This window comes from Ochlerotatus camptorhynchus, unplaced genomic scaffold, assembly GCF_037179485.1.
Source record: "Ochlerotatus camptorhynchus isolate MF236.1 unplaced genomic scaffold, CSIRO-AGI_Acam_v1.1 ptg000683l, whole genome shotgun sequence".
NCBI lineage: Eukaryota > Metazoa > Arthropoda > Insecta > Diptera > Culicidae > Ochlerotatus > Ochlerotatus camptorhynchus.
Genome location: NW_027041160.1, coordinates 132,501 through 148,635, shown reverse-complemented (window position 1 = coordinate 148,635; position 16,135 = coordinate 132,501). Strand labels below are relative to the sequence as shown.

The window sequence follows — 16,135 nt, the reverse complement described above, 5'->3', positions numbered from 1 at the left end:
ATAACACAACCAATCAAAATCTGATATTATAGCTCATTACACCTCCGTACTAGTGAGATCAGTAGTCGAATTACACCACACCAAATACTTCATCCATCAAACACGATACACTGACCTGGTGGGAGGGGCGGTGTTGGAATTCCCGATGTGCACCTTTTATCGACCAACCCCTGAAGCTTTTTATAATCTGAATCTTCGAAGTCCGGATGCTACAGGATCGGGAAGGCGATCATCTGGTGGCATCCGAAAGACCCCCCGTGAGGTCCAGGCTCAAGACAAACTGATTAACACCCAGGACCTGGAATTGAGCGTTAACGCATACCATGGTGAATTTGCTTTGAAGACATTAGCGGTGGCTTTTGATTAAAAAACCTGGTACAGGTGATGTAAGGCCAATATGTTATAAAAAGCCGTCAAGACTAAAACCCAAAAAATTAAACCTAAGTTTGAAAATTGCAAAATTGCCTCAAAATACTGAAACAACTTTTTCAAACCTCCTGAAACCCTCAACATTGCCTTTAAACTGGAAATCAACAAAAATAGCTTCGTAATCGATAAACAATCCCATATTTACCAAAGCGGCACTAAAATAGTAAAATGGTGAATATAATCGTTTTATAAACGTCAAAATGACCATACAATCATTGAAACTGCCTGACAACTATTGAAAACGACAGCAGTTATGATAATCTTGAAATGCAACAAATATACTAATATAATCAATATGGTCTAGACTTTGAAATACCAAAATAACCTCAATTATGGTAAAATAGCCTGGAAGTGTGAAAATAGCTCTAAAATTCAAAGAAAGAACAGTCTTGAGACGTCAAAACAACCTCTAAAATGCCAAAAATTAGATTGAAGATCCCAAATGATTTTGAAGCAAGTTGTAGTTGTAGCTCTATTTGGATTATCTGTTGTCCTTGCGACCCACCAGAGGGTAGCCCACAAATGTTGCAAATATTAAAATAAGCACCATGTCCTTTCTTCTTTTTGTATTTCAGGTCGATGGTGTTCGCGGCGAGATTGGTCATCACCTCCCGACTCCCGAGTGGACGCAAACAGGCGTGTGTTATATTCCTCAGTCTTCCTTGGTAGTCCCGGTAAGTGAAACATTTTCTCAACAGTCACGCTCCGTTTATCTAACAAAATCGTGGTCGGATTACTGAGGTTATCATGTTAAAACAATACGATGTCAAGAAAAACGAATAATCGGTTGCTTCTGGGATGAGATCTGATCATTTGTTTTTAATTGTGTTTGACTAATTCAATCCGGACACCTAAGCCTTTTTGCAAAGTTCGAATTATAGTTATGGCTCTATGTTTCGTTGTTACTGTATTCCAATATGGACATGGTACAACTAGCTTTTATCGACAATGATTGTTCAAAATCAGCATACTGTTTGCATAAATTTTCAAATTCAGTAAAATTCAACAATAGTTTTGATCCACTCTGTGAATAGGCAACTCGAATATTGGTTGGACTACCGATAATTCGTGCATATAAGAATAACATTAAAATAACAACATTGGCGTTTCCAAAACCATTACCATTTAAAAGATGGGACTTTTCCGTTCATTTTGAGAGTACTACCGATTTTTTCATCAATGGATCTTGAATAATTCAGTTTTTCTTTATGTCCATACAAAAACTGAGTGAAAACTGAACCATAGAAACAAAATGAATTTATGCTCAATATACTGTTTACTGTCATCTTGCACTGTGGATTTTTGCATTTTAAGAAATTATATTCAATACAGTGCCGTTATACGATATTGCGAATATGATATTTTTTTAAGGATTTAATGTACACACGGTATAGTTAAACACAGACTGGCGAAGACGAATCCAGCAAAGCCAAACAGACTATCTAAAAGTTGAGCCAACCAGCGCAAGTTTCTATATTGGAGAGTATGGAAATCACTCAGCATCATTCCAATAAGAATAAAAGAAGAGCTATTCAATATATAAATAATTTAAGAGCAATCTTTTGAATAAACACGTAATTTTAAACTAAATGATCAATTGCTGCTTTATCTATTATTTTCGAAGGAATTATCAAAAACGGTTGTAAAGCATTGGAGCGTTATCCAAACTTCTCAGACGAGTGTGGCAATTCTTGGCAAGCCATTTTTTGCCTGTATATAGCTGTTGTGCAGCTTGAACTTTTATCGACAACTCGAAATCAGCAACATTTTGAGGTATGAAGAGTATATCTCAAAATTGACCGTACACTCGAATATACTTTTTTTTGAATCACTGTGAAAAGATAGATTTTTAAATCTTGGCTGGTGGTTGAACAACTATTTTTTGATTTATCGGTATCTATGCGCTTTATTGGCAGAGTCTGTATGAAGTTTGAGAAAGTTTAGTAAAACTCTGGATTATCATTTTTTTTCTAGTAAACGGATTTTAGTAAAAATAACAGCCCATGAAAAACCTTCACCTCGTACAACGGATTTTTATTTTTAAATTTAAGCGCTGTGCACTAATTTTTGAGAAACACTTGAGATTCTTCATGGAAAAGCTGAAAAAAAAACTGGGGCCCTCGTTGGGGAAGTCAAAACGAAGCGTTTTTTGTAAGTCGTTTCGACTTGGTTGCATAATGTGACCCCTGTTTGTTTCGTCGTCGATGTTCTTTCTTGGGAAATCCCGGGACGAAAACAAGGGTTTTCCCTGGATCATGAAAATGCCAAATTCCGGGATTTTCCAAAAATTGTAATGTAAATACCAGGTTGCACCAACATATCGAACTACACGATTGAGTCGAAGAAGCAGACACTGGCCTATGAGAGATCAATTCCCTCTTCGAAGCTTTGCTCTAATATACTTCCGGTGGACGCATAAATGTCCCATGGTATGTGTAAGTTCCATAGAAAATTGGACAGTTCTGCGTCCATCGTCAGTATATGACTCGTTTCGGAAGGCATATGACCTCGAGATGCAATTTTATTGACGTCTGAAAGTAGTTGTTGTCAAAATAGCAGCCCAGCTCATCTGACCTTTATGAGGTGGTTTTGAAACGAATTAACGGAAGACTTAACATTGAATTGGTTTGACTTATTCGATATTTTTTCTTCAATTCGTTGAATTTGAATTATCATCTGCTGAATTACCTGTTCGTCACCAAGCGTAAGTATAAAAAAAACTACTTTCAGCTTTTCTCTGTTGTTTATCTTTGACGAAAACAGTCACAGCTTGTTGAAGCCATGAATTAGGCTATGTTTCGCTTAATAGGTCACATCAAATTATTCAGTTGAACTATTGCAAAGTATTTCATGATCATCCTACTTAAATTTGAGCTCACTTGGTTGCCACTTGCCCATTTCAAATTCTCCGAAAAAAAAAATAAGTTTAAATTTTACACTTGAAATATACGTACATTTTGTGTTATTAAACTGCACTTCTAACAACAACTTTATGTAGTGCTACTGCAGCACATGCAATGCCTTTACATATGCGTCTCTCAACTGATAATTAAAACTTTTGAAGAAAAAGATGCTTACGTTAGCTAGTTAAACAAGGGTTAAAAGTTACAATTCTAAGATTAATTTCCATGTTACGGTGTCAAAATTATACTCTATCAAAAATAAATAACCTCTGATAACAGGGCTAATTGACATCTTTCAATCTTTCACGGTAAACAACAAGGACGCAGCCTCATCGAACTATGACTATTCTGTGTGGAAATTAAGTGTCTGTTTCTATATAACCTAATTACTGCTTCTTTTTATGACAAACGTTGACACGTTTGAAGCACATACACACCAATAATCGGATTTTTGTGTGTAATATCGGCACTCAGCTTTGTTGTTTCACGGACAATTTGACTTATACGACTTCCCTGTTGTACAAAGTTGCTTTCTTCGTTTATTCCTTGCCCGGTTGTTGGGGGACAAGTGATACGATCAAAATGAGAACATATAAAAACAGGAAACAGTATTGGACAGGTTCATACATCGATCTACCTACAGATCAGTAATTTTAGTCTTCTGCGGCTAATATTACAAACAACATACGCTTGCTGCTGGTAAACATCCCCGACGCAACTGTAATGAGCCGTAATTAATGTATTTAACTTGAAAACGTGTGACAGTAGTTACGCGGATGAAGATCAATTATGACGTTCGGTCCGAACTAAGCTTGGAAAATCCTGTTAGTTGAAGTGTCAACTCATGATTTCTGCAGGACTAATTAATACCACAGAATGGATAGATGATTCAATTCCCACTGCATAATGACGCAGTGCAAGAAACGACGAGGGGGCTTTGTTATGTTTTATTAGCAGGTAGGGGTTATTTTTTATTAGCAATGACAATATTTAAGCGTTTTGCTCAATATATTGTTTCTATTCACCATGGCTATCCATAGCCGGCGCCGGTGGTGTAGTGGTAAGCGTGACTGCTTTCTCACCCCAATGGGTCTGGGTTCAATTCCAGCCGAGGTCGATTGGATTTTTTTGAGGCATACAAATCTCTGGTCACGTCTTCCTTCGGAAGGGAAGTAAAGCTGTGGTCCCGGCCCATGTGTATTTGGGTGCGATATCCTATGCAGGTATGGAAGTTGCCTTACTGCACATTATTCGATTGCCGTCAATGGATGGCAATTGATGTCCGTCGGTTATTGGCACTAGATTGCGGAACAGAGACCGACGTTTAATAAAGGAATGAAGAAAACATAGCTATCCGTAACTGGAATTTTTCACCTGCCCTCAATTAAATGTTGGAGTACATCGTAGTTATTATTCGTCCAGAGAAGTTGAGAAAATCTCAACCCGATAAAATGGTCGATCGATCAGAGAACCAAGCCCGCCATTTCCTGCTCGGCCATCGGCAAGCTTGTCATACACTGATTATAACCGCATATAAGTCCCATATGGGTAAACACTATGGTGGTGGTTGAGTGATAAGCGTGACTACTTTCTCATCCCAATGCGTCTGGATTCAATCTCAGCCGAGGTAGTTGGAATGTACTGCGGCGAAAAATGCCCGGTCACGATTTCCTTCGGTTGTTTTTTAAATAGGAATCTGGCATCAAGTAAATCACGTTCTATTTCTAAATAATAGCTTAGATACATTAAAATCAATGTTCAGTTCTATTTTTAAATAATGTCTTAGATACATTAAAATCATTAAAATATAATGAATGTACCCAGCTTATGCCACATTTTCCCTGTAGCACATGTGGAAAATACACACTAAAATCAAGTTATACAACCGCAACGATTTTAGCATACAACGAAAAGTACATAAAAAATTACCCAGGGCTCCACTTATTTCATGCCGCAGGTTTCAGGAGGTGTGATATATCTATTATTGTGTTAAAAAATCCGAAAATGTGACTGCCGGTGATCTTCAGTCATGAAGTGAATTAAATGGTAGCTTGCCAAGAAATCAACTGTATTTAATCTCACGCTGTTCAGACCAATTAGATACTTCATTTTGCCCCATTTTCGCTTAACTCGTTATTTAAAGGAAATTGATAATAGTTTTGAATACTGCTGTTAGATTTCAAACATGAAGCAAATTATATATTATGTGAAAAAATCCAACGAATCACTTGGAACATGTAACGAATAGTGTGAATCACGGTAATTGGCCCATTTGGCCCCATATTCTCCAAAGCCTGTTATTTAAGGGAAATTGATAATATCTTTGAATACTGCCGCATGATTCCAGACACGTTTCTTATGAGGAAAAATAAACAGTGAATCGCTTGGAGCATGTATTGCATAGTGTAGATCACGGAAAATGGCTTGTTTTGCCCCCTTTTCTCGTTGCTTGGGGGAATAATAATAGCTTGGTATTCTGCCACTAGATCTCAGCCCCGAAACAAATAATTTTTATGTGGAAAGTCCAACGAATAGATTAGAAAAAGTATCAGATAGTGGAGACCACGGGAAGTAGTTCATTTTGCCCCATTTATGATTTTTGAATCGCCCAAATCAAATTCATAACATTTCAACCACGGGCCGATTTCAAAGATCAAAATATCAAATGAAAGGTAATTTAAAATGCTTTTTACGAGAGACATAATGAGATTGTATTTGTTTTTTATGGTTTCATGGCATGTAGATAGAGGCCTCAATATGTTGGTGCCCTAATATAAAAGTGTTCAAAATGAAAAAAAAAAAAAAAAAAAAAAAATGGGTCCAATATTTTGCGATAAGGAACAAAACTAATATTTTTATGGAATTCTGAGAACCTCTATTTCGTTTTGCTATGGAATTGATTTATTTATATTTAATTGCATAGATCCTTTAATTCCACTGAATTTCACTCTAAAAACCAGTTTAGTAATTTGTTTGGAATTCTTCATCATTTACATTTGGAGTGTACCCATCATTTATATTTGGAATGTACCCATCATATACCGTTCCGATTCAAATTTCGGACGATTCAAATTTCGGACACTTTCATTTTTAATTAAATATTACATCCAGTTAGAAACAAAGTAATCATGTTAGATGATCGTGGAGGAGCATTTCCAGCCCAAAACGCAAACCGGTTGGTCATGAGTGTTTCCGATTTGAATGAAACATTTCTCACGTGTTCGCTGCTACTAATGGTTGCATTTTTCATTTAAATATGATTTTTTCCTCCAGAGTAACTTTTGAAAAGGGCGTATTAAAAAATGGATTATTTTTTTTTTCAAAAAATCATAACTTGAAAACTATTGATCTGATCAAAATGAAATATCAGAAGAAGTTTTAGGTAGTTAAATTATCTTTGCGGAAAAAAAACACTGAAAGAAAAACTTAGTAAGTTAGTATTTAAAAAACGTAAAACGATGATTATCTCAAAACACCCCCCCTTCGATCTTTATAATTTTTTTTTCAAGAAAACTGAAAAAAATGCCCCTATATTTGGTGAAGAGTGTATGCTGGTAACTTTCTTAAAAAAAATCTATAATTTTTGAAATTTTTGTTGGTTTTTACAAGTTGGTGAAATTGCATATTTTTTAGTAAAATAGTTATTTATTTGGATTCCACGCATAATTTTCAAAAACTTTGCATATAAAAACTTTTTTCCTAAGTCCAGCCGTTCTCAAGTTAATGCAATTTAAAAAAATAATTATAATAATTTTCTACATTTTGGGCCATTTTCAAATGTTAGTCGTGATGTCCAGCAACGAGATGTTTTTCCATGAATATATATTAAAAAACAAACAATTCATTATCAAATATGGTAGCTGTCAGACTTACCCGTTTCTATTTAGACGCAGCAGAAAAGAAACAAGTTTATAAGTAAATACTCTCAAATATACCCAAATAATCAACAAACCCACTCATGTGCCTTTTTTCTGTCCTCTATTAGTTGTATACCTGGATAGAATTGTGTATGTCATAACAGAGGCTCAAAACATAAACAGGTAAACAAATATGTTATTAAACCTGTAATTGAGATAAATTCTCTAGGTACTTCTCTGACGTATACCATATTGTGCCTTAAGAGCTCATCCCGCGATATCACAACTACATAAAAAGGCACCCCGTGGAGGCTTCTTACACTCACACTTAAAAAAGTTTGCTATAATCAATTTCACCTAATGAAGATAGGTATAATGTCAACATTGTAATTATTCTGCTACATATATCTATATATATTGGGACGTTCTTCACCTGTTCTGTATCCGCTGATTTGCCGCAGATCCCGCCTCTCAAGGGTGAACAAACTGGCTGTCTACAAACAAATCATAGCACCTGCGATCCTCTATGCAGCTCCCCTGTGGGAATCATGTGCACAGACTCACAGGAACAAAATCCAAATCACTCAGAATAGAGTGCTGAGGATGGTTCTTGATCGTCCTTTCGACACTAGAATAACAAATTTACATGAAGAGGCAGGCATTGCCAAAATAGATTCCCGAATTAACGAAATTAAGACTAAATTTGCACAAAAATGTATTTTATCAGAACATATATATAGTAGTTGTAGGTTAGTTGTAGTTGTAAATAGTAGTTATAAGTAGTCTCCTTTTTTCAAATTTTAAACAAACCAATCCCACCAAGGTGGTCATTCTTAAAACAGGCCTGATAGGACTAGGAACTGTAATTAATAATAATTTTAATTGAAAAGGAACTAAAGCTGAAAAGACGCATCTGTGTCACTTGATAAGGTATACATGTAAACCACACAATACAAGAAATAAAGATCATTTAAGTCAAGTTCTTCACCTGTTCCATTCAGTTCATCTCTTTTAGCGTTTCAAGTTAAAAAGCAAGTAGTTTTTTACGATGGATAACAATTTCAAGTGTTGTAAACCTCTACCTAAATCAATTTCAAAGCATGACACAGTAGCAGTTCAGTTGTTTATCTCAAAATTATTAGAATTTTTAAAGTCGCAAATAACAGTCCAGAAGTGTATTTTTATGTTAGATAGAGCAGCATCACAATACAAAAACATATAAAAATTTGCTAGCCTTTGTGGATTTAAAGATAAGCATAATGTAGAAATGGAATGGCATTTTTTGCAACTTCACACGGCAAAGGTCCTTGTGATGCGATTGGCGGTACCCTTAAGAGAATGGCAACCAGAGCAAGTTTAGCTAAGCAACACGAGCACCCTATAACGAACCCTAAACAACTGTACAACTGGGCAAATAGTCGTAAAGAAGATCTTCAAACAAAAATGTCATTTTGTTATGTTTCTACGGAAGAATACAAAAAGGCTAACACGGAATTTGATCCAATTTTTAAGAAAGTGAAACCAATTCCTGGAACTCGAAAATATCATTGCTATATTCCAGTTTCAAACAACCAAATTGCAGTAAAAATATTCTCTAATTCAAACGATACACCCAAATTATTCAATGTATTCAAATAATATGAGTTGTAAAATAAAATAATAAATATATACTGTTTCTTATCTCAATAAATCTTTCATTTGATCACATCAACGAGCTTCTCTTTCGCTGCCTCTAGATAGAAACGGGTAAGTCTGACAGCTACCATATCTGAGAATGAATTGTTTGGTTTTTAATATACAATCATGAAATAAAATCTCGTTACTGGACATCTCGACGAACATTTGAAAATGGCCTAATATGTTGAAAATTTTTATAATTATATTTTTTTAATTCGCATTAACTTGAGAACGGCTGGACTTAGGAAAAAAGTTTTTATATGCAAAGTTATCGAAAATTATGCGTTAAATCCAAATAATTTATTATTTTTTAAAAAATATGCATTTTCATCAACTTGTAAAAATAAACAAAAATTAAAAAAATTATAGCTTTCTTTTTAAGAAAGTTACCAGCATACACTTTTCACGAAATTTAAGAGTATTTCATCAATTTTCTTGAAAAAAACAATTATAAAGATCGAAGGGGGGGTGATTTGAGATAATCATCGTTTTACGTTTTTTAAATACTAATTTTCGAAGTTTTTACTTTCAGTATATTTTTTCCGCAAAGATAAATTAATTACCTAAAACTTCTTCTCATATGCCGTTTTGATCAGATCAATAGTTTTCAAGTTATGATTTTTTGGAAAAAAAATAATCCATTTTTTTTATACGCCCTTTTCAAAAGTTACTCTGGAGGAAAAAATCATATTTAAATGAAAAATGCAACCATTAGTAGCAGCGAACACGTGAGCAATGTTTCATTCAAATCAGAAGGGGTCGAGACAAAATTGACATTTTTTTTAACGATTTGAGCTAGAAATGCTCTGGAGGGCACTAGTCAAAAAAATTTAAAATTTACAAGACATGTGGATCATATTCGACCGAGATAATCAACTTTTAAAAGTGTCCGAAATTCGAGTTTAAGTGTCCGAAATTTGAATCGGCACGGTACATTTGGAACTGTACCCATTTTAAATCATCGGTAGATCCGGCTATACAGCCAGGCGACTTCAAACGGTAGATTATTAACTGGCTAACGTTTTTGGAAGCCTTCTGTAGGGGAGACTGAAAGGGTTTCATGTATATTTGTGTTGACTTAAACATAGAACATGTCAGTGTGACAAACTTAATTCAACCAGTCTCATTAAATTGACTATTGACTATACAGTTTCATCAAACATACGTTTGACTATTCATCGTTGATTTATTCATTAACAATTGTCAGGGGTTAATCTCAAGCACTCATTCTTAGCATGAGCGTATATCGTCATACCATATGTTGAATATTTGTTTATTCTATGCATATATTTGTGTTAGTAGGGAAATGGGTCTAATGTTGGCCTATGGATCTAAGATTGGGCCCATTGCTAAAAATCTGCTATTTATCAATTTTATCTAGATGAACGCGTCATTGGAATTTATATTTTTGGTCGCTATTGAAAATTTAGTCGATTGCTGAATTTATGTATGGGCCCAAATAGGGGTATTTAGGCCGGCATTACATCCATATCCCCTATATGAAAATTTTCCCTGCGGGGCGCAAAAAATGACAGTTTTCCACTAAACACAAAATCCTCTGGTTGATGTGTAAGCAGGGTTGTTAATGCCGTTAACATCTTCAATGCAAATTCCCATTAAAGACGTTAACGCTGACGTTAACGATTGACAACGATTGATTTCTTGTAGTGTCCAAATGATAGGTTTATAAATTTCAGACACTGCATGCGTTCCGTAGCAAACACCGGTTATTGTTACTCTATGGAGGGACAAGAGACCGACGTTAAATAAAGGAAAAACATGATATTTTTATGTTTTCTACTCTACATCATACCTTGGTTGGCATATCCACGATTATAAAATTAGTTGATGCTGATATTTTTGTTCTTTATACTTATAACTATTTTTACCCGAAACTCCGTTCAAAAGACGCAGCTATAAAATGTCATGTTAAATAAAAACATATGCAGTATTAGCATACGCATACCTTCAAAATCAGGTAACGAATTTATAATTTGTTAATAACTTTGCACTCAGTCGATAAAATATAATTTATCCTAAATCAAATGATTGGATAGAGTTTAAGGTTCAATTTACTTTGATGCTTTTTGGAAAATTTCAAAAGCAGTTTTTTCCGACTCATTATTTTAGATTGCAAAAAGCTCGCGTCATTTTGTGTAAAATATCAAAAGGAATCGAATAGTGCGAGCTTTTTGCAATCTGAAATAATGCGTCGGAAAAAACTGCTTTTGAAATTTTCCAAAAAGCATCAAAGTAAATTGAACCTTAAGCTTGCTCAGGATACGTAAAAATGTAGATTTACAGTGAGGCGAAATGCTTCTCATGTTTACGTTACAATAACGAAGTGGAAAATTTATGCGAATTCAAATATTGGTATCTAGCTACTCTTTGCATGGCTACAGCAAACTGAGATATTATTCTATCATTTGCTTTTGAGAAAACCAAATTTCATCAACTGATTGAAAAATTCTTAACAATTAAATAGTTTGTGTGTAAAACTATGCATGTCAAGCCAAACATATTTGTTTGCATCATTCATGCTTTTATCAACGCAGGGTTTTTAAACGTACAAGGGTTGTAGGGTTGGGGCAAGTAATAACAACGGATGAAGGTTTTGCATTATAAAGATTTTTTGTTTTAATTATAGCCATTTCAACAGCATTTGCATTGAAGAGTAGATATAATTCCATCTACTCTATATTTACTTCGCTTTACTGCATTATATTAAATGTGATGCTAGTAATGTAAAAACCTACAGTTAGTGTTTTGAATGTGTGTTTAATGAAAAGGACTACAAAATAGTACAAAAGTATTGTGTTAACACCAATGTGATCATGAATGCGAATAAATCGACCATTACTTACACACTTTAAAGCTTAGAAAATCCCCTTAAAATGATATGAAATCATAGTAAAACAAAAATATTCTGCTTCTAATTACAGCTGCTGTTGATTTTACATCGTCAAGCTTTCATGGTATGTTTATTTATGATTTTTGAATATCCTACATCGTTTTTCTCTCAGATAAATAATAAATAAAACGAAAAGCTTGATCAAATTATTTTGAAGCCACTGTGTTTTGCCCTGAGAGTGCATATTAATTCAGGCACCCCTAGAAACAAAATACCGAAATTGCATCAACATTTTGATTCCTATTAGTGGTCTTTGACCACAAATTAATTGCAGTCACTTGAGTCAATTAGATCGATCATATTATGCGCAATCTAGAAACATGCAAACGTAAATACAGAAATGCAAAGAAAAAACATGTCCAATAAATTGTCCATCGCTAATAAAAGTCATTGAGGGCTCATTAGAATAAGCGCAATGCTGGTGGAATGGAACTGAAATGACAATAATTCTCGATACAGATGACGATATTGATTAAAAATCGTGCTGACTGAAGAAAAGAAAAATTACATCGCATTCTCATCATCATTCGTCCTGCATCGGAAGAAAGCTTTGATCGAGCGAGAACATTTGTTTCCTGCGCAGAAAGCAAAAACGATGAAAATAAGCACTAGAAATAAGCTCAATCGATTTTGCCAACCAGGGGAATGATAAATGGCAGTGCTCCACAATGATACTTAAAACCAGCTGAATCTCGTTTGCCAAACGAAAACAAACCATATACTATTACTACTACTGCTAATACTACTACAACTGGCTGCTACTAATACTACACACTACTACTACTAGTTTCATACTACACCATTCAAATTTGGGGAGTAACATACAGAAAGCCATAGAGAGAGACACACGTATACATACAAAGCACGTGGTCTCTTGTCAGCCACGACCATCGTACCACCTACTCCCATCAGTCTGTGCTAGCCCACATGTGAGAACCGATCGTGTAATGTTGATGCACTTGAGATGACTTTTGAGGGATGATGAGCGAAGGAGGAGGTAAAATGGCATGCAAAGTAGGAGTTTGAGAATCAGCTTGATGTAGTAGATAATCATTTGCCGTATAAGATGAGTCTTAAAGACGTGTGAATGAGATATGCATGCATATATGTCACACTGTATAAATAATATGGTTTCTATGGCAACTAGGAAACATAAGAGCTTTTACACAAGACATCCACCAACACATCAAGTTGCCCTGCCGGGAAGAGCCAAATGCGAATCGTTTGCTTCAACGGCATCTTCGGTATCTATGGTAACATACCAACGTTTCCAGCACCGCCATCACACTGCTACTCAGTGAAATTCCAAACTGGTTTCAAGATTATTTTCACATATTATTCTTTCCTACGGGTTTGTGATTCTCTGCAAGGCAAAATCCTTCCATCTCATCTTGAATGATGCTGTTACTGAACATACATTGCGTCTATCTCTTATCGGAAAACCATACCTCTTCACTCCAGTTCTATGGATGCACTTTTCAACCAATGGAAAATATTTTTTTACCGTATTGTACTTATTTAGAGAATAACTATTCAGTAGTACCAATATTTTCATTTTCAAACAGAACAAAATTTATAAAAAATATTTTAAAATATATTGTAATAGTAAGGATCATAGTCATCTTATTAAAATATACCGTCCTAAAGCCCCACGAATCAATTCGATAAAGAAGCATAGAAACCTGCAATTAAGTTGAATTGTACAAAATTCCCATTTTTGGTATAGTATCATAAAAGAAAATATTTGCCTTTACAACATTCTACGCTCTGGAACCTCTTCCTTGCAGCGTGTCTTCCTATCAAACACCGTCTTTGTTACTCACCTTCCCATCAAGCTCCCCGTGTGCCTCACGGGCTTACAAATTTTTTCGTCTGCATGCCTAAATGGTACATTTAATTACTATAATTGATAGATGGGGTATATTATATGGTGGATAAGTCGAGAGTGTAAGCAAGAATGAAACAAAAAGCTGAGCCTTTTTGTGTATCAAGTTTTTTTTTCTCCATTCCCCCGTCAGATTTGAACACATTTTTTGTATAGCTACCCTGATGACTGATCTGGACAGCATTCACTACACCGCCAGACAGTCTGTTGGCTTCGCCATGTTAAGTTAAAGAGAAGTACAAAAAAACCACATACCTATCTATTGTGTTGTGAAGGCTTGTTTCACCCTTTCTTGGGTTTAATTTTCTATACTATCATTAGATAACAGTAATTACAGTGCCAGTTTCGATTTCAACAGGAAAACTTAGCCGATCCTGATCTTCTAAAGAAGTGTCTGCTTTATCGGCGCTTATTTTGAATGTTAATAGTGCTTAAATTAGATGCTGCATCGATTCGGAAAGGCATCTCCATTCACGGCATAATCATTGATAGTATGTTGATTTATTTAGCTTACATCGTCTTTTTCCGTCGGAATCCTCAATTCCACCACGTGTGTTCCGAATTTTCATTTATTTTGAATTGATCTTCTTATTCTTATTTTGATCTCAAACTGAAATGTTTTGCTTGCCCTCTTTTGGTATTCAGTTGTTGAATGAGCTATTGTTTTAAGTGTAATACAGTGAGGAAACGCTTTTGAAAACCACTGTAATTATAAATTAATCAAGCGAACAAACCGATAACTTATCTTTTCAACCATATTTTTTTTATATAAATAATCTTTTTTTTTCAGCACCACTTAAATTAATTTATTCGGTGAAATTAACCTGCCACTCAAAAATAGAAGCATGAACTAATAAACTTAAGTTCAAAAAGTTCAAGTTTAACTATTGGCTAAGATAATTCCAATTAACTAACATACAAAATAAAAATAAAAAAAAAACAACCACTCAAACCACATTTCTGGAAGTAAATTCGGATTCAGTGACCCCAAGTGCATAATAAGATCGTTGAATGACAAGTTTCTTCAAACATTAAAATTGTTGAAAGCTGAATTAGCATTAGCTTTTTAGTGTCCAGATAATTAAAATATAAACAAAATGTGACTTCATTCTATTTGATCACAGATGACATGAGCGCAGTAGGCTCTGCCAGCGGTCGCTTGGTTTTCTTGCGCAGTCATGCGTTTCACTAGAGAGGGTCTAGCATAGGAGAGGACCGGACTCAAAACAAACTTTCTTGGCATCCTAAGCCTAGATGATTTCTAGCACTTTTCACTTATTTTCCCTCGTGTGAAAGAATAGGTTTGTGGAGGTTTGTCGGAATCTATAGACGGTTTGATGATCATTAATTATTGTGTGTAAGCAGGGCTAAAAATATATACATCTATGAAAATATGTTCTTCCAGAAACGCATAGTATACATCTGTCCTTATATAATAGATTGATTAAATATTTATCGGTTTTTTTTTAACTCAAGCTTTGCTTGCTTGTAAAGTTTGAGCAAACCGTCACCTCCAGAATGGTAGTGCTTTATGGCTACTCCTTTACCGACTTAGGTAAGTATTTGTTGAATCTATTATTGTTTAGTTCGTCCAACATACCTTAACCAACAAATAACCAGTTAGGGGAGGGGGAGGGTCAGTATTAGCTCAGTCGGAAAAGGCGCAGCTACAAAGCAAGACCATGCTGGAGGTGGCTGGGTTCGATTCCCGGTTCGGTCTAGGAATTTTTTTGGGTTGGAAAATTTCTCGACTTCCCTGGGCATAGAGTATGATTGTACTTGCCACAATTGACCACTTTGTCAAGCAGTTTTGGCGTGACATTCTACCAGCGATTCCACAAAACTGAACCAACTAATTTCTGTTTTTTTATGAAACTCTTTTTTTTTACTCATCCCCTGGGTACTTAAGGGGGTTAGATTTTGATAAGTTCTTTAGTGGGAATGACACTGATGAAGACTGCACATTGTAGTCGAAATACGTATCTGTCATGGATACCAAAATTAATTAAGTGGAATTAAATGGAAGATAACCTTTTTTGCTGTTTTATTTAGCATTCCGCTAACATCCCAATTTCATTACTTCATTATGATGGCTACCAAGCCTTTGGGGATTTTCCTTTTTAGAGAGTTTTATAGATTTTTCTCCTTTAGCTTACTTAAATCTTTGGTTTTTATTAGTTAGGTAGGTTCCGATTCAACACATTGTAGTTTCATTTTTATACCTATGATCTTGACTTTTTTTTTTACCTAGGGGATGAGTACTTAAGGGGGTTAGATTTTGATAAGTTCTTTAGTGGGAATGACACTGATGAAGACTGCACATTGTAGTCGAAATACGTATCTGTCATGGATACCAAAATTAATTAAGTGGAATTAAATGGAAGATAACCTTTTTTGCTGTTTTATTTAGCATTCCGCTAACAACCCAATTTCATTACTTCATTATGATGGCTACCAAGCCTTTGGGGATTTT

At 35.0% G+C, this 16,135-nt stretch overlaps 1 protein-coding gene across 1 annotated transcript in view; it reads left to right on the top strand.

Annotated features, from left to right (window-relative positions):
• Positions 1-1,004: 1,004 nt before the first annotated feature.
• The window catches only part of LOC135714636 (homeobox protein homothorax-like), a gene marked incomplete at its 5' end in the record, with an annotated part of 122,173 nt that continues 107,042 nt past the window's right edge, over positions 1,005-16,135 (top strand). Inside the window, 2 exons of the mRNA XM_065238017.1 lie at positions 1,005-1,103; positions 11,809-11,841. Coding sequence (XP_065094089.1) covers positions 1,005-1,103; positions 11,809-11,841 — 132 coding nt within the window. The remainder of the gene's footprint in view (positions 1,104-11,808; positions 11,842-16,135) is intronic.